The sequence below is a fragment of the Elaeis guineensis genome, chromosome 7 (genome assembly GCF_000442705.2).
Source record: "Elaeis guineensis isolate ETL-2024a chromosome 7, EG11, whole genome shotgun sequence".
In the NCBI taxonomy this organism is placed as follows: domain Eukaryota; kingdom Viridiplantae; phylum Streptophyta; class Magnoliopsida; order Arecales; family Arecaceae; genus Elaeis; species Elaeis guineensis.
Genome location: NC_025999.2, coordinates 97,539,928 through 97,559,668, shown reverse-complemented (window position 1 = coordinate 97,559,668; position 19,741 = coordinate 97,539,928). Strand labels below are relative to the sequence as shown.

Sequence of the window (19,741 nt, the reverse complement as noted above, 5' to 3'; positions counted from 1 at the left end):
TAAGGGAGGGAAAAACCTTAGAAGTACAGAAATTGCTTGATTTGAGGAGATGCTGTGCTGTTGATGGGTGAAAAATACAGCAGCCAGCAGTGTTCCTTTTTTTTTTTTCCCTCAAAAAGCAAAAAAAAATTCCTAGACCTTGTTTGAGGAGGCGCGCTACTAACGTGTCTCAATGGGATATTCAATACGAAAGAGAAGAAAAAATGAGAGAAGAAAAGAAAGAAGGAGGATTCATCGATAAGATGATTAAAGATGGAGAGAATCGTTATAGAGGATTTGGAAAAGATGAATGACAAGAAGAAGAAGAGGAGGATTATGAGGAAAAGGAGGATGAAGAAGGAGGGAGAAAAGAGTATTGAAAATGAAGAAGGAAAGCAAACGAGAGGAAGAAAAATGAAGGAGATGAGAATAAGGATAGTTTGATCATTTATAAAAATATAACATCATGTAATGATTATATAATGGTATTTCGTTGATGAAGTAAATAGTTGGAGTATATTAAAATATTTTAAAATTTTAAAAATTAATTTGATATTTTTTAAAATTAAAAAGACGTTAATGAAATCGATCTTGAATTCAACAGGTGTTTCAATAACTTACTTTTATTATTATTAATTAAAATTTTTTAATAAATTTATTAATTAGATCTTTGATCGTCCCTATGAGTTTTTTTTTTCCGGTGTCTAAGATTCTAACACCATCATCACGCGTCATTTAAAACCCTTAAATCCCTGGACTTCAGGGGGACCAACCCAGCCCCGTAGAAGAAGAAGACTGAGGCAAGACGAAGGGAAGCAGGGTAGGACAGAAGAGTCGAAGAAACTGAAGACCAGCAGCTCCCCCTGCTTTCCTTCATCCCGTCCATGGTAATGGAAAAAACCAACGGCCTTTTCCGCCAACAAGAAGGAGAAAAGCGGTGGGCATATCTCCACCACTGCGGTGCGTTACAAATCCGTGACTGCCTTCGCTTGTCTCTCCCTGAGTTAGTTTCGGGAATCAGGCGTGGAGAGTCGGAGAGAGTTCGTGTTGGAGATGAAGCACCTTGTGGAGGTGGAGAAGGGGCAGGAGGGCAGCGACGGCGGGCCCTCCGTCGGGCCCGCCTACCGAAGCGTCTTCGCCAAGGACGGCTTCCCACAGCGCATCCCCGGCTTGGAGAGCTGTTGGGATGTTTTCCGGTATGGTTCTCCTCCTCTCCTGCCGTTCGTTCTTGTTGAGATGAGAAGCCAGTCCTTTTCTTTTATTACTTTTTCTTTTTCGTATGCTTTCTGTTCGCTGAAACACAGCGATTTTAGATGATTTTCTCTTTTTTTTTTTGGAAAAAAAAAGTGTGAAACTAATTAGGAAAACAAGAAACCAGGATTTTAGCGTCCATATATATCTTGTTTCTTATCTATTTTTTTTTCCTTTTTGTCCCTTTTCTTGTATATGAAATTATTGATTATTGATGCTGACTTGTTTGTAATTGTGGTTCAGCATGTCTGTGGAGAGGAATCCCAAGAATCGAATGCTTGGGCGTCACGAGTTTGTTGATGGGAAGGTTAGTCTTCTTTATAAGTAATACCACCTATATAATTTCTTCACATTCAATTTGTTCACTTTTCTTTTTTATTTGTGGTTGGCAGGTGGGTAAATATGTCTGGCTGACTTACCAAGAAGTATATGACATTGTGATGAAAGTTGGGGCTTCCATTCTCTACTGTGGAGTTAAGCAGGTATTTTTTTTTCTGTGTATTTAACATTTTGTACTAAGATTGATAATTAGGTACGTGGCTCAAACAAGTTCTAGCAATGGGCAGGAAAGACTTTTCAATATACAAAGTTATGTATGTATTACCATGTTGAGAATTCTAAAAAATAAGCATGTGGTCCCTCCTGCATGGAATTTCCATTGAATTAGAAATCTACTATCATTTTTCCCCCTTATGAGCTTATTATTTCTAAGACATGAGTGACAGTACATCTGTAGGGAAAAAAATGAAGGAATAAGAAGTGAGGTTAGCATAGTATATAGGCTTCACGTTGCGTAGCTCATTTTTCCATAATCAGTTTAGGTCATATGTTCTCATACTGTGCTAAAAGTCCTTGTACCCAAGGATTCAAGTCCCACGGAACATCGAGATGGGGTACCATCCTATATGTCGAGATATGACCATCTTAATGTCTCAGTATCTTGATTGGCACATTTTGGGACATCCCCTATCCCAAGTGTAAGGATGGCGCAGGATGGTGGTGTGTCCCATTTCATAGGGAAAATGGGGCAACCCTATCCCATAGGATGTAGAACCTTGATTGTACCTTCCTTGTTATAGTTTTTACATGTGTTTGATATTGTAGGACTTGCTTGATGGAGATATATGCAACTACAAATTTATGATGTATATGAAGAGGTACTGGCACCTTGTGGATGTAAATTTATAAAATCTAATGAACTACTTTAGCTCTACTATATTTCTCTACTTGCTTAAAACTACCGGGCTATAACAGCTTGCTAAAGAAGTTTGTAGTTCTTTGATAATGTCTAACCAAACAGTGACATCTTCTGGTATGCTTCATTCTTTGGTTTTTCCTTAGAATAGTTTTCTGGTATGTATCAGTATAATTTCTTTCTTGTTATCATCAATGTTTAAGCGAGGAACACCTAGATTGTGCTTGAAGACTAACAAACATAAATAAATGGAACAAGTATAGGGATATAGTATGTAGAGATCTTGGAAAAAGAATTTCATATTTGTAAAATTTCTCTACAATGCTCATCAGAGAGTTTTTAGTTTTTTGCAAAAAGATGTGCATTAGAGAGTTTTCTAACAAAAAATTAAAGATTTATCCATGGTTATGATGTAAGAAAAGGATATAAAGGAGAAGGAGAACTACATCACGGGTAAAAGGACTACCATTTTGATCCCATAGATAGTGAAACTTTGGAAAGCCAGAAATGAGAAATAAATGAAAATCTGTTAAACCTGTATTATCCCTCTAGTCAGGTGATGGAAACAACAATTAGTTAATATATCAATACATAAGGTTGAGAAGTGATAGCATGGAAACAACCACTCCAAAAGCAGATATACACATATTGCCAGATGGTGCAAGATAAGATGTACCCAGCCTCCCCTCGAGCTTGCACTAGCTAAATTCTGATCTGTGCACCTATTAACACTGAGGACCATCAAACCACATTTAACACTGAGGACATAAAACCATAAAACTGCATTTCAAGTAATCAATATGGGTTGAGGAGGAAAAAAGCAACAGGCTTAGGTGCAAGAATCTCCCAGTAATTGAGCGAATTGAAGTTCTTGATAAGACAGCACTTGATTGATTTATCTTTTCGAAGCATTTGTTGCGATAAATTATTGCCCCAATTTCAGCAGCCAAAGATGTATGGAGCTAGGGCTATGCTAGAGAGGTTGGGAAGTTGGCCTTACATCATCTGCCTTCTAAGTCAGACTTTCAAAGGGACCACTCAATTTCAAGTTTTGAGGGCCAGCTCACAGACCTACAGCTATATTGAAACTATATTGTTTCTCAGACATGTATAAGATGATCACTAAATGTCACATCATGTTCTTGTAGCTTTTTTTTGTGAGTGGTTATTTTGAGTTTGGCTGGGTCTAATTCCTTTTGGGATGTTTAGTACGTAGTTAAGTTATTCCATTAGTTCTTTTAGTTTCAGAGCTTGCTTGAAAGAGCTTCCCCTTGATTAACTTTATGTAAAAAAAGCTGCAAAAGCAAATTACTATTATATTGGCCTTTGAAATTATATAAACTGAGTATGACTTTGTCTATGTGCTTCTCCCTTTTTTATTCACATTTTTTATTTTTTTGGTATGTTTGACAAAATTTTATTCATTGCGAAAATCTTTTTCTGTATTTCTTGTAAGACATTGTCTTTCATCTAAACTGTTTTGATAAATTAGCATTAGGAAATATTCTTATTACAAATAAGAATACTGTGAAAATCAGTGTTAATCATTACAGTTTGGCTGTTTCAGGGTGGTCGTTGTGGCATCTATGGCGCCAACTGTCCTGAGTGGGTCATCAGTATGGAGGTATTCTGCTTTTATTTTCTTGGTGATTGTTGTTTTAAAGCTAATGTCATTTATATTGATTCTTGAATATTTCAGCTAGCAATATCAAATAAGAGGCTTTAAAAATAATTTTGCACTTCTATAGACAAATTTTGTTTTCATGGAGTCCTGATTTTTTTGACATTCACTGTCAAGCATGCTCTATATAATATTTTTATGCAAGTTTAGATGCAGAAAAATTATTGCGTTGATGTGTGTAGCAATTTATTCCTGTTTTTCTTATGCATTTTGTACGACTTATGCAGGCTTGCAATGCTCATGGAATTTACTGTGTTCCCCTTTATGATACCCTTGGTATGCAGTTTTATTGTTCTTTATGGGTTTGAATGAGCATGTGAGTGCATTAGTGCTGATAACCACAACCATGGTGGGTATTGGGAAAGCACCGTCTCTTTCTCCTGAAGTTAAGCAGAATGCCCAGTACCATGCATCCTTTTGATTCAAGGGAGTTGAAATAAAAGTTGATATCGTTTTTAAATTGGGAAATGCTGCCTTTTATTTCCCCCATCTTTGTTTCTCTTACTTGAGTTTCCTTCACCCTTTCGCATTGTGACAAGGAGTTAGACCAACAGCTCATTATTATTCCTTCTTCTCTCCTGATTAGAAAGAAGAAAGAATCCTCCCATATCCTGACATACACTGTGTCGGCACACTCTAATCTTTCAAGGAAGCAGCCTGATGCTTGCCAGCAGCTAATGTGCTTATGATTCATTCAGATCCTTAGCTATGACTGTGGATGCAACTTACTTGGAAAATTTAATTTCCTTCAACTTTCTTCAAATAGATGTTGTGTATTAGATTCAACTTCACTTGTTATTTCTTTGTCTTGAGTCAGGTGCTGGTGCAATAGAATTCATTATACATCATGCTGAGATTCAGATTGCTTTTGTGGAAGAAAAGAAGATTGTGGAGGTATATTATCCTTTTCCCATGCCAGTGAACAAATTTGTTAGTTTTCTACTCATTTTATATAATTTATTATTCAGATATTTTAGAAGGTATTGGAAATACTTCATTACCCTCTAAGAACAACTTCTGAAAGTGAAATGCCGAGATTGTTATAAAATAAGTCGGTTTTGTATGATTAAAATCAATTTATGGATATATATCTTTTTAATTTTGCCAACCTGTAATGCAATTCAGCAGTTTGCTCATCTTTCTGTAAACTTGTCCTTGTGTGATCATTCACAGTTTTTAAAATTCTTTTCATCTTGAGCATGTCAAACCATGATATGGGCATGTATTGGTCATGGGTTGGTATGCATTTACTGCTAAACAGGCCTGTACATATCTACTTGTGGTTTGGCCATTATGGGATGGCCATATCAGTAGTGATTGCTGTGAGGTCAATTCAAGCTGGAACAGGCATTACCTACTGGTCGTATACTGCAGATTTTGAATCCTTTATACTCATATGTTTTCATGATTTCTTTCCTATATAACGCTTTCTTGGCTACCTGTTATCTCATATTTTGTTCTATATCTAAAAAAATTTGTTGCTTTTAAAGTTAAGGTCATTGTCTTGGACTGTCTCACTAATTTGAGTAGGAAAAGATAGAGCCGCATGCTAGCTTCAGTTCTCATTTAATCTAGCTGTCTTCCAGAGCAAACTGAAAATCCATGCCAAGCATATTTAATGTGCTAAATTTCAGTTAGAATCTGTGTATTTATTGGATCCTGCTCCGAGAGTACATGTTTGATATGTATCTGAATCAGATATGCATCACACTTGGAAACTTGCCAAACATTTTTTGCTCACAGCTTTTAGAAGTTGGTGAGACTCTTTGAGCAATGAATTCACCCCCATATAACAATGTTAAATGAGGTTTTGTTCTTTTCAGAGATTGGTAACAAATGTAGGTGGTAGAATAACTTTGCAAAATTTTATTTTTCATAACATCCTTTAGCTTATTGGAGGATCTGAGTGGGAAACAATTTTTCTGGAAGACCTTAACAATAATATCTTTTAATATTTTCTTCTATATTTATATTTACATAGATTTTTTTTACTTAAAAAAGAAATTTTCTTCATATCCTCGTGTCTTCTTCTTTTTTTATCTTATCAAGTCAAACACTTGGACATGTATCCAAATTCAAATCTCATGCTAGTGTCCGTGCAACATTGGTTAAAATCTGAGCATGTTGTTTTTCACAAGAAATGTATTAGCTCTTTGATGTGCGGTTAAGTGGTGGAGTAGTGAGACTGCTAAGTTTTTGTTTAGGAAACTCTTGATTTTTTTTTTGCTTAATCTATAGAATTGTTTAGTTTCAAGATTTTTATGTCCCTTATTTTCCACATTTTTAGCCAGATTAGAAAAATCATTCCACATTCTAGCAGTACATGTGTGAAGGATAGAGTGATGCTTTGAAGGTTGCTTTGGTGGGTTGTTATACATATTTACGCTTATTTCCCCTATTTCAGTTTAAAGCAGTTAAAAACGTGAATCAGCTGTTCTTGCATTTAATAGGAAAATTGCTTTCACATTGTTATTACCTGTCACAACAATATTGGTTTTATAGTGAGATATTTGCACACTTTTGGAATTTACTTATATACTTTGACCAACTTTTTGTGATTCTTTCAGCTGTTGAAAATCTTTCCCAATTCAGCCAAGCTCCTGAAAAGTAAGTATCATATGTTCCTCCCTTTAATTGCAGATCTATTTGTGCACCATTTATGTTGTCTTGATACTACCATTGGTTTTACAGCAATTGTAAGTTTTGGGAAAGTCACTCCTGAGCAGCAAGAAGAGGTTGAAAAGTTTGGTTTAACAATATATTCATGGGAGGAATTTTTGTTTGTGGTATGTCTATTGCTTTGACTCCTGAGATTTCTTGCGTAAAATAATTCGTCATGCTGACTATTTCTTGAACAAATAATTTGTGATAGCCTTCCATAGTTTGCACCGGTTACATATGTGCATCATTCTTGTTATCTGGAAATCTTGTTAAACACCAAGTTAATACATATAGACAATGTTGTCAAATCGGGATTCGACTCGTGAATCGTACATGCCTTAACTTGAATCGCGATTCGAATTGTGACTCGAATCGTAAGATTCAGTAACAAAAAGCACAATCAAAATGTATACCAAATTACCAATCTATTAATCAACGAATACTCAAAAAGTTGTCCAAAAAGTATAGATAAGTTTAAAATACTAAGTCCAAAACATAAATTAAAAATAAACATGAAGTATTACTAATTCACTATTCACTCAAAAAATTAAATAGAATCTTCAGTCATCATAATCATCCCCAAGGCTAATGTCGTCATCGCCATCGCCGCCGCTGTCGTCGTCATCATCATTACCTTCAAGCATAATCATCTCTTGATTCTCTTCTTCTTCCTTTTTTTCCTCATTACCTTCATCTTCTTCTATCACTTCAATATCTTCCTCAACAACCTTTTCTTTCCCTTTACCTTTACTATCAACATTTAAGTTTCTTGGTCCTACAAAAATATTTTAAGAATAAACAAAGTCAAATAAGAAAATAATGCAATAGTCTAAAAAATTAAGAACTAAAAAAAAGAATTAGAAAATAATTTGCATACCTCTCTTCCTTGTTCTGTTATTAGGTCCCTCATCAACATCAAAACATTCATTTACATCCAACCAAGACACATCATTCGGTAAGCATGGCTCTTCTTGCTCAGTTATCCACTCATCATCTGATTCCATATTTGATAAGTATATCGGATCATATGTCTCCCCCTTTTTGTCTTTTTTGTTGTCTCATCTCAAGTTGAATATTGTACTTGACAAACATCAAGGCATTCAATCTTTGTTGCTCCAAACATTTTTTTTTTGGAATGAATATGTTCAAATGTGCTCCAATTTCTTTCACATCCAGTGGCACTACAAGTAAGACTTAGTACTCGAATTGCTAGCCTTTGAAGTTTTTCGCACTGTTCTCCAAAATTCTCCTACCATAGAGCTAGACAAATAAAATAAGATAAATTAAATTTAAATTTGACAGGTAAAAATGAATTCATAAAATTAAAATTATAATTATCTAGTTATTTTTTATTTTTTATTGATACCGTCATGTCCATCCCAAATAAACCTTCGGCCTTCTTAAATTTTTCAAGTTGTGAATCAATGATGACTCTTGTCTCTATATCTGGATACAACTTCTCAATTGTCTTGAACAATCCAATTTTTACTTCAGCATCAGCATTAAAATTAGAATCATATTGAAACCTAAAGATCAAGAATCAAATAATAAATTTAAATTTAAAATAATAAAATTTACTAATGGAATAATGTAAATTAAAAAAAGTGTGACTTACTTGAGATTAAGATAATATGCTACTACATAGAGTGGTCTATGAAGTTGTAAATTTCAACGAATGTCAATTATCTCTCAAATCCGATCATACCTCTTCTTAACATTGTTGAAATTTTTGCCAATTTGTTCCTTTGCTTTATCCATTGCTTCGTAAATATAATCCATAGCCGGTTTTGCATCTCCATCAACAAGTGTCAACACTTTGACCAAAGAAATGACACACTTCAAACAATATTTTGTAGCTTTCTAAAATCTATTATCACTCAATACAATTTTTTGAACTTTTCTAGCCTCAAATTTGCATGTATAAGTACTCCTTGTCCATTCTTTTGAAGCAAATATAGCCCTTAAAGCAATCTTCCTGTCTAGTATGCTTCTCAAAGAGAGATAGAATGTTGCAAATCTAGTAACCGCTGGTCTTGTCAATTTCTTGTTCTTAGAATATGTTCTAAACAAATTAAGAACCCAAGTATGGCGGTAAATATAAACTGTAATTTGCCTTGCCTTGCCTTGCCAAGTGTATTAAAAAAAAATAGAATGTTTCCAATGTCACTAAGTATTAAATCTAAACAATGGGTTGCACATGGAGACCAAAAAAGATGCTTTCTCTTTTCTTCTAAGAGTCTACCCGCGCCAACATAAGCAGAGGCACTATCTGTCACCACTTGAACTATATTTTCCTCTCCAATCTCCTCTGCTAAGCTGTCAAGCAATTCAAACAATTTATTTGAATCCTTATTAACATTAGAGGTATCCAATGATTTGAGGAACACCGTCCCATTTGGACTATTCACAAGAAAATTAGTAATAGATCGACTTTTTCCATCAATCCAACCTCGGACATGATGGAACATCTCCTTTTTTTTCCACTCATCTTTATATTTTATCAAACATTCATTAACACTTTCTACCTCTTTCTTCAAGAAAGTAACTTTGACTTCATGATAAGAAGGGAGTTTCAATCCTCTCCCATACTCCCCAACAGATTTCATCATTTGAGCAAATAAAGGGCTTTTGACCAAATTGAATGCCAATGCATGTCCATATAAAAATCTACAAATATCTCGAACCACTGGTTCTCTTTTTTCTACCATTTCATTCATTGTCCGTTGTTTACATACATTTTTTCTTCCTTTCATCATAAATAAATCCATAGTTTCCTTCCTTATTTTTGCATTTGGCTCATCTACTTCAAAGCACTCAACATCATCATCCAAATTTTTTTCTATTTCTTTCTCCCCTAACAAATTTTTAAAAAAATTCTGAATTTCTTCAGAAACTTAAGTACTGGGAGAAATATTGTTCTGTGTACCCACAAGATGATTTTTCATTCTATTCACTCCCCAAAAACTCTTGTTATATACAAGATGTAATCGATTTTCATCGCCTCCTTTGCCATCATCAAATTTTTTACAATGATTCCAAGTGGGATCCACAGCTTTAGATTTTTTTCTAGGTGCCATTATTCGATAAAATAATAATACACAATTCCACTGTAAGTATGTAAATTAATTCCTGTTAAAAAAATAAAAATTATTAAAAAAATTGTCAAAAAAAATTTAATCTTACTGTTACTATTGTTTTTATTTTTTTATTTTTTTGGGTTAGGATTTAAGAGGATAAGTATTTATCTAAAGAAGGTGAGTCATTTTTAAGTGGTTGTTGCCTGCTGGTGGCAACGGAACCAGAACGGGACTAAGTCACCGACCTCTCCCAGTTCCCCTCTCGCCTCTCGATTTCGAAGCTTCGAGAGAAGTCCCACTTTAAAAAAAAAGGATGAGGACCACAGCCAGGGAAAGCTTCGGTTCGATCGGGAAAAAAAAACAGGCTTGCAGGCGGCATTGGCGAAAAGAAACAAAGGGTTTCGGGCGGCTTTGGGGAAGAGAAACAGGGGAGGGTTTCAGACGGCTTCGAGGAAGAGAAACAGGGGAGGGTTTCGGGCGGCTCGAAGAAGAGAAACAGGGGAGAAACAGAGGGATTGGGAAGTAGGCTTTGGTCTGATATTAAAAAAAAAGAAGCTTTGGATTTCGGGGGAGAAATAGAGAGATCAGGGAAGAAGAAGGCTTCGGTTTGATCAAAAAGAAAAAAAAGCTTTCGGAAGGAGAAACATAGAGGTCGAGGAAGAGAAATAAAGAAAGCAACGGAAAAGAGGAACCTACTGGATCTATGGCGAACTTGCGGCGATGCTTCGAAGGCTTCGAGGCTTCCTCTTCCCACGCGACCTCTTCCTCTTCTCGCCGTCGTCTTCGAAAGCTTGAAGCAGCCAGAGAAGAGTTCAAAGGTGAGAAATCTCTTTGATTTGCTCGTGCAAATCAATTTTGAAAGCAGATTTTGCCAAAATCTGATATCTATTTTGATTCCCTGGCTGTTCGGCTTCCAAAAATGGCGAGAAACTACCATCGGAACTTACCTTTTTCTGACTCGCCGATATCGGACGATTCCTCGAGTCGCACAATTCAGCCGACGGACTCGTGATTCAGGTGTGATTCTTCTTTTTTTTCGATTTTTCATTTCGGTTCGACTCGGCCACGCTGTGAATCGTTGCGAATCGTACGAGTCAACTCGCGACTCGTACGATTCTAACAACAGAACATATAGATATATTTCCATGGGAATCAAAATATTCCATGTTTGGCTTCATTAATGGCTCTAAACATTCTAAGATAGGTTTTGAAAACAATTATTCACAAGCTGTGTAAAAATCAAATGGGACCATTAGTATAGCAGCTCCTTGTATTGGCTCCAAATGTTTATCAGGTACATTGGTCGTTCATATGTTTGTTTTTTCGTTTTTTCCATCTTCAATGTGATAATAAGTTGATTTGAGCTTTGTCACACCATTTGATGACCTACTTTAGTCCATCATGACTTTCATAGAAGAATCTCAAGTTGACTGCACACATCTATTAATAAAACAAAATTAATGAAAGCAAAATTGCCATCATGGAAGTTATTTAACTGGATGCAGTGAGTAATTTAGGAACTGGTAAATGGCCTTTGCGTGCAACACTGAACTGTGGATGCTCAAAGTTAATGTAGACATATAAGAAGGAAGAGAGAGTCCTAGAAGGATGCTCAGATACTTCAGATTGCATGCTGTGGCCATGTTTGGTACATATCAGATATTAATATGCATCAAAAAAGAATATGGCTAGGAAACATGTTAGATTTTTTCCCCTCTTATACCCTATCTGTTTGTACTTGAAGAAAGGCTTTGGATACTTCACAAATATGTTTTGAGGATGACAAGGTGGGTGTTTTTTTGAAAAAATGATGAATGTGAACCTCTTAATGATGGACATGCTGGATGGTCAATTTTAGAATGTGATATTGATGACTTGATGTTACCTTATGGAGTATGGACTATGTTATTATGGCAACACATTACACTTTCTGGATGCTTTTTTAAATATCTACACAAAAGAAATGCATATTTTGTATTTCCAGAATCAGCCATTTGCGCCCTGCCTATTATCATATCCATGCTCATACAAATTCCCATTGTTTTGTGGGAGTCCTAGACATCTGACAACCAAACTTATTTCTCATCAGTTCTAATTTGGTGAGACGTAATGGTCAAGCTCAAACTTGGTAATATGCAGTTGAACACGTAAATTCTATCAGACAAGGCAATGCAGCCTCTTTAGCCTATTACAAGCTAACTTGTGAAAATTGTGGAAAGTTGTGTTCTTTTGGAAGATGATATTAACTAATAACATGGTATCTCTCTCTATCCATTGCTTCCTTTTTCTAAGTTGGCAGAAATGCACATAATCTTTTCAAATTTTAGTAAATTTGGCTTTTTAACTATTATCTGGAATATATTTTCTCACCTTGTAAATGGAATTTGTGCAATTTTCCTACAGGGAACAGATCAACAAGTTGATCTTCCAGTGCATGAAAAAACAGATATTTGTACAATAATGTACACCAGTGGAACAACTGGTGACCCTAAGGGTGTAATGATAACCAATGAAAGCATTATTACACTTATTGCTGGTGTGGATTGGCTGCTTCATTGTGTAAAACAACAGGTAATATCATGTTAATTATGTTGTAACTTCATTGCTCCATTACAGATGCCTCTGCAAATGAAACCTCAAAGCTTGTATCACAATTTTATGTATTTACTTTATTGCTTACCTATCATACTTTAATCTGTATCTCAAATTTATGTAACTTATCGTTCTTTAATTTGTTGCAGTTGCATGATAGTGATGTTTATCTATCATATCTGCCCTTGGCACATTCTTTTGATCGAGTGATTGAGGAGTTGTTTATTTTTCATGGGGCCTCAATTGGATTTTGGCGTGGGGTAAACCAATCAACTAGATTTTTTTTTTAATGAATAAAAATCATTACTGAATACTTATTATTCTTCTTCAGGATGTCAAATTATTAGTTGAAGATATTGGATTGCTCAAACCAACTATCTTTTGTGCTGTTCCACGTGTACTGGATCGAATCTATAGAGGTAGTATCTGAAATGGAAGTTTTTGAGTGGATTGCAACCCCTGCATGTTCTAGGCACCTGCATGTAGTTTTGTTGGTAAATGTTGATAGACTTTTAAATATGTCAACTATCTGTGAGAGTATGGTTTGCATAATCACTAAATTGTGGAAGGTTTATTTGTTCACGCTTATCTCTATTGTGCAAACTAGAAGTCAAGATAATTGAGTCTACTTGAAGTGTGAGAAGAAAGAGTACTGGTGATATAAGGTGCATATATGTACTTTACAAATTAATGTGATAGTGTCATAGATTTGTTCTAAATGCAAGGTGTAGTGCATACATGCTAATATACACAAAAACATGCGATAATGTTATAGTATGAAGTATTAGATACTTGTATTGGAGATAGTGGCATCTATATGCCTCTGGACTGGATGTTTCTCACTGAATCTTAATTTTCCATTATTTTCCAAAGAATTTGATGACAATTAAGATGAGGATGCCGTGATGTTTCTTATTGCAGCACAAGCATGACTCTTGCAGACAAATTATAGTTCATTTTTTTTCCTTTTTGACTGGTTGTTTTATCTTTGAGAATCTTTGTTTACCTGCAAGAGACCATTGACAGAGAACAACCTCTTTTTTTTTTTTTTCATTTTTCGTGCATAATGGAACTATATCTAACTTCTACTTATTTCCAGGTCTGCAAGATAAGATTTCTTCGGGCGGCTTTCTGAAGCAAGCTTTGTTCAATTTTGCTTACAAATAGTAAGTTCATGTATAATCGCTAATTTCTGAACCATGATCCATTTATCTCATGTTAGATCACTTCTTTTAGCTGCCATGGATTGTTTCTTCTTTTTATCTCCATTTAAATTCCACATGTGATACTTCCTAAATTTTGATGTTGAAACTTAGCTCCTTTTTAAGTTCCAAAAGTAGTATCATGTCATGAATCATTTATCTCCATCTTATTTAGATTCAGAAACTGACTTCTGGATTTTTCATACTGTCTATCTTTTCTTTCCCTTTTTTTATTTTTACGTTTTAAAGTGAGCTAATTCCATTTACCTATTAAATAGTTTATCAATGTTACTTCATCTATTTTAATACATGAGATGGAATTTGCAGCAAACTGCGGAACATGAAGAGGGGAAATAAACATGATGAGGCATCTCCAGTTTTTGATAAAATAGTTTTTAATCAGGTGGCTTGAGATATTTGTGAAGATATTAGTTGTATATTGTTTTCAAACTAGTGGCCCTTAATAGTTTTTGTATTACTTTATGAATTTGGATCTCTCATGCACTTAGGTGAAACAAGGGTTTGGTGGGAATGTACGACTTATCCTGTCTGGAGCAGCTCCTTTAGCTACCCATGTTGAAGCCTTTTTACGGGTGGTAACATGTGCGCATGTTATGCAGGGCTATGGTATGCAACTACGCATCTCTGATAAACTGCATACTCTTTTCAATTAATTTGTTTACCTAAACATTAAGGGGCATTACAAAAAACATTAAGTCCTGGATCAACTTACTGCAACTCCAGAAGTGGCTCATTGGTTTTCAATGACCAGTTAAGGTATCATAAAATGTTGTCGTAATGAACTTTGCTTGGGACCTACCCTCCTTTTCATGTGAAAAAAATGTTGTCCATCAGTGTTAATATGTTGTGTATACCTAAAAGATTGGGTCCTATTATCTCTTCTATGAAATGGCAGCCAGTAATTGTTCTATTTACACTTAATTTAGATATTTCTTTTTGGGTTCATCATAAACAGCTTATTATATTGGTTCTTATTTTAGGTCTGACAGAAACTTGTGCGGGAACATTTGTGTCACTACCAAATGACTTTGCAATGGTTGGAACTGTGGGTCCTCCTGTGCCAAATGTTGATGTGCGCCTTGAGTCTGTTCCTGAAATGGGATATGATGCCCTCTCAAGCATACCCCGTGGAGAAATCTGCATCAGGGGAAAAACCTTGTTCTCAGGATATTATAAAAGAGAAGATCTTACAAATGAAGTTATGATTGATGGGTGGTTTCATACAGGTTTGTTTATCGCATAGAAACCTGTCTTGTATACACAGACAATGAAACAAGCATGTAACTCAGTATGTGAAATCTCTCTAGATTAAGGTGATGATTTGCTTGTCACCTTTGGGCTTGGCTTGGTTAACATTGTTGAACATGACTCTTTTTTGCCTCATTTCTGTTTGAATAAGCATTCACTTAGATCTCACATGGTAAAGTTGGATGCCTGTTGGTTACTGTCAAAATCCTAACATGGAAACTTTAGCTTCTGGTGCCATTTAAATTGTACACATTTAGTTTCATGTTTGACACTTGTCAAAATTACATTTACTATTCTTGTGCAACCAATTTATTTGGAAGCCTTTTTTTTACTACTGATGCTTACAATGAGATAGTTGTATGCAGGGGATATTGGAGAATGGCAACCAGATGGAACCTTAAAAATTATTGATAGGAAGAAAAATATCTTTAAACTTTCGCAAGGAGAGTATGTTGCGGCTGAAAATCTGGAGAACATCTATGGTCTTGTTCCTGATATAGACTTTGTATGTCATGTGAACAAGTTCTTTAAGAAACAATCATTTATTATTTTCAATTTGCTGTGATATACTATGGTAGAATATATAGCTTAGTCTCTTGGTTGTCTTCTTGTGGTTATTTTTAATGTCTCTATATGTTCATAAGCTGACTGCCTTGTTGAGGACGTGGCATAAGGGAAAAGTTATTGACAGGATAAATTTGTGCAATTGATGATTGTTACAAAACAAGGCTAACCTTGTATTCCTTTAATTCAATTCACCTAATTGAACTTCTTAAAATCGGAGAATAGATTAAGATGCTTCTGATATTGGTTATTGAAGTCAATCTTTGCTTCCATAATATGTGGTGATCATTGCATGCAATGAATTGTTAGAGAAATTTTCTATCAGATAAATGTGCCTACTATATATGGTATTATATGTTTGGCACAAAACTAGGTCTTAAAGTTGATGCAAACATTGAGGCTGAGTGTTGCAAACAAGAGAAAGCAAAAATGGATATGCTGGATTAATAGGGACAGTTAAAATAATGAGTATATAGCAAGTGAAGTGAGGGTGCGAAAGTTGCTTGTGGAGTCGCCATGGGAAGCTTATCATTATAAAAAGGCCGGTCTAAGGATTCACGTAATGCACCTTTCTTGGTACATAATTACATATAATACAAAAATATGGAGCTGGGGAGCATGATCTAGTAAAAATAGTTCTATTGATGTTCTCTTTCTTTATGGGCCTTTTGGCTTCATAAATGCACTTCATTTTAATTATACATAATCATATGCTTGTTAAGAAGGTTTTCAATGTTGCATGACTGAGAAATTTCTTGTTATATGTTGTACAAGTATCGAGCATATGCAGGGCAGATGAGATGTCAGGATAGGAAACTTGTATTTTTCCCAAGAGTACTGTTTTGAATCATAAATGTACTAGTACGTTATTACTGCATAGACGTTGCCAGTCTCTCTCTTAGTCATGTTTGGGAAGTGAAACCAAACAGGTGTATATCTATCTAAAGGTGCAGCGTGAAGCATGTTTATAAGTAAATAAGGTTCATTTTATGCTAGGTTTCATGCCTGGCAAACGGCCAGGGCGTTCTGGTTATATGGTAGACATGGTTTTATTGTTGGGAAGGAATATAGATGCGAAAACCATAAAATTAAAACTTAAAATGATTGTTGAAGATGATATTCTCAGATTGTCATGCACAAGAGAGGCAAAGGGAGGCTTTTGATATGCCTTTGGGATTTAAATTTATGAGAAAGGAATGATATGAAAACATACGTAAATAGTGAAGAAATTCTATTCTGTAGAGCCAGCTCCAAACAGTTATGCCATATTCCTCGCAGTTATGTTTTCTTTCCTGCAAAATAGGTTTTAACCAGCCCCTTTGGCAGGATTTTCTGCTTAGAAGATTTTATTTGCTTGACAATTGTCTGCACTTATTCAGTAAAGCATGACTAAGCAAGAACTAAAGGGCCAGTCATTTTGTATTTGCAAGACGTGTTGTTAAAGATCTCTTTGTGAGTTTATGTACTTTATTGAAAATATTATTTTTCATAACCATTAGAAGGGGGCTTCTGAATCTATGACTTCCAAGGCCATCACTTAATTTTCTTGTTGCACTGAATGCTGAAGGATCTGCTGGCTGGTAGAATGATAATGTGATGCTGGCTTTAACTTTTTAATAGATTTAGCAACAAATAGTAAATTATAATTGCCCATAAGTACTGAATCAAAATAAATTGGAATAAATAACATATTTTCTACCTCATCATTGAGTTTTATGAGTTCTTTTATTAATTAACCAACATAATTGATTTTGTTTCAGATATGGATATATGGGAATAGCTTTGAGTCTTTCCTTGTTGCCATCATAAATCCCAATAAACAAGCTCTGGAGAATTGGGCTGGAGAAAATGGTATAAGTGAAGATTTTGCTGCCCTCTGTGAAAATCCCAAAGCTAAAGAATACATCCTTGGGGAACTTACAAAAATTGCCAATGCAAAGAAGGTAAACTTTCCTAACTCATATTTGATTTTCTTGGTTTTGCAATCATTATCCATTAACTGTCACTGTATGCTATCTGAATGATTTTTTGGCTCCCGGAATTTGATGTCATGTCCTGCTTTTTAATGTTCTGGCAGTTGAAAGGTTTTGAGTTCATAAAAGCTGTTCATCTTGACCCTGTACCATTTGACATGGAACGTGATCTGCTTACCCCAACCTACAAGAAGAAGCGGCCACAGTTGCTCAAGTACTACCAGGTTAGTCATCTTGTCTTCTCTTTAAACTTGATCTCCCTGGTGTGTGGAACTTTGCACTTGCTGATTGCTTCTATGACAGTTTGGTTGTGTTAAGCATCTTCAAGCTCTGTTAGAGAAAAAAGGAAAGGGGAAAAACCCTTGAATTGTTTGTTCCTCATATTCCAACCCTTTTTAATGTTGATTATGTTCTTGACGTGGTAATTGTTCTTTTCAGATGGTTATTAACAGCTTATACAAGAGCACCAAGTGACCAACTAGCTGATCAAACAGGAGTATATGATCAACAGATCTGCTGCTGCTGTCTCTTTTTGGTTCTAGAGTGTATATACTATCAGTTAGTTTATTAGTATTCCTGAACTTGTTTATTTCATATTTCTGAACAGTTGTTTATTAACCTACTTGTCCATGCTTTTGGATGAAAGCACCTTTTGAGGGTTTTGAAGATTATGTGCACGTTGATGATCTAAATAACTGTCCTTGGTGAACAAAATGTGATGAATTGCTGCTATTGAGAGTTCATGCTCATCCTTTTGTTGGATCATATTTCATCAGCTGTTCATCTAGGACATTTGTCTTTTACCTTTTATTTTATTGATAATTAGCAATACTGAAGACAAAACGTTTGAGTGACCAATGAATCATTTTACCCTGCGCTCGAAGCATGCTGCTAGAATTTAAGGACCAAAGCCAATCCTGGCTGTTCTGCACCTGAAACAGTGATGCCTAAAGTTTTACCAGAGTGCTGGACAGAGTTGCAGCAACATGCAATTAATTATTCATGCAAATTGACTGTATCATTTCTTATCATTCTTGTTCGTCACTTTGTCACCCTCGTTGTGATATTATTATCCCTCCTGATCTTTTTTTTGTATGATAGTTTATAAAATTTTGGGTCATTTATATAAAATATCAAGACAGTTGATACTGATGCAACTTTGGCCACCGTTATTACTGTTCATTTTTATTCTCGGCCTTTTGCTCGTAAGGTGTTCACTGTCCTAACCTTCTTAACCCATAGCTTTTGGGGTGATCATAGCTTTTTATTCATTGCTGTTTACTTTCACCCTTTTTACCCATCCAAATATTAAGTGCTCACCTTAAAGACGTTGCTCCTTTGCTGTTTATCACTTTCCTAGGAACTATGATGGGAGGAAACTTGGCTGAAATCAGGTGAGGAAGGAACGGGAACCTAGGTCATTGATTAGAACATTCAATGACTTTACCAATTCTACTAGTCGGCGCCCTTCTGTACTTATTTTTTCATTTTGTTCTTCGATTTTCGTTATGGGGGTAGTGGGGTAACACCGTAACACTTAATATCATGTGATCCACTTGGCTAATTTAAGAAAAATAAACGAAAAGCTATGATTACAACAAATTATGAACTTTAGCATGCATATAAATATCGAAGCTATCCAAAGGAATTATAAATCTCTCAAACTAAGTCCCATTTGTGAGATGAAATCACAAGATATTAGCTTGGGATTTACAAACAAAATACTTTAAAATTTGATTCCCTTGTGAAAGTCATTATGACCAGACTTCAAAGTTCAATCATTTCCTGGTCCTATAATGAGCATTGGGCCATTTACTTGGGATATTGACCCACGTGCTGAGCCCATAAAAAATATTTGTTAGCTCAAAAAGAAAAAAAAAAAAAGAAAAAGAAAAACCCTATACTATAGAGACTCATCAATTTAATTGCCCATACTTAGCTCTGTCTATTAATCGGGCTCCGTCTCTTTTGCTTGACTGTTTCCTTTGTGTTCTTCTACAATGTTATCGGTTTTTCTTGACTATTTTATAATTTATATTGCTCTCCTAACTAATTTAAAAGGAGTAATACGATCTTAACAGCAGGGACCCAAGATATTAGGTTTCAACTATGTTGTTGTTTTCCTTTTTTTTTCTGATTTTTTTTTAATTTTTTCTAATGCTACCACATTCTTTCCACCCGGTTTATCTTTTTTTTTTTTTTTTCTAACTCATTTTTTTATGGGTAAATACTATGAAAAAGTTAACTAATTTTTTTATCAACTAGTTTATATATATTCTCGTGCTTCTCTAGATGAA

General features: G+C 35.1%; 1 protein-coding gene across 1 annotated transcript; it reads left to right on the top strand.

The window, feature by feature from the left end:
* Positions 1-727: 727 nt before the first annotated feature.
* LOC105048199 (long chain acyl-CoA synthetase 4) lies at positions 728-18,209 on the top strand. The gene is made up of 19 exons (XM_010927422.4): positions 728-1,175; positions 1,474-1,537; positions 1,623-1,712; positions 3,993-4,049; positions 4,334-4,382; positions 4,924-5,000; positions 6,674-6,713; positions 6,798-6,892; positions 12,248-12,415; positions 12,586-12,696; positions 12,768-12,855; positions 13,536-13,602; positions 13,966-14,041; positions 14,148-14,265; positions 14,640-14,885; positions 15,273-15,412; positions 17,232-17,414; positions 17,549-17,668; positions 17,883-18,209. Exons 1-19 carry the CDS (start codon positions 1,033-1,035, stop codon positions 17,916-17,918), a joined length of 1,968 nt encoding a protein of 655 aa, XP_010925724.1. The 5' UTR covers positions 728-1,032; the 3' UTR covers positions 17,919-18,209.
* Positions 18,210-19,741: the final 1,532 nt, after the last annotated feature.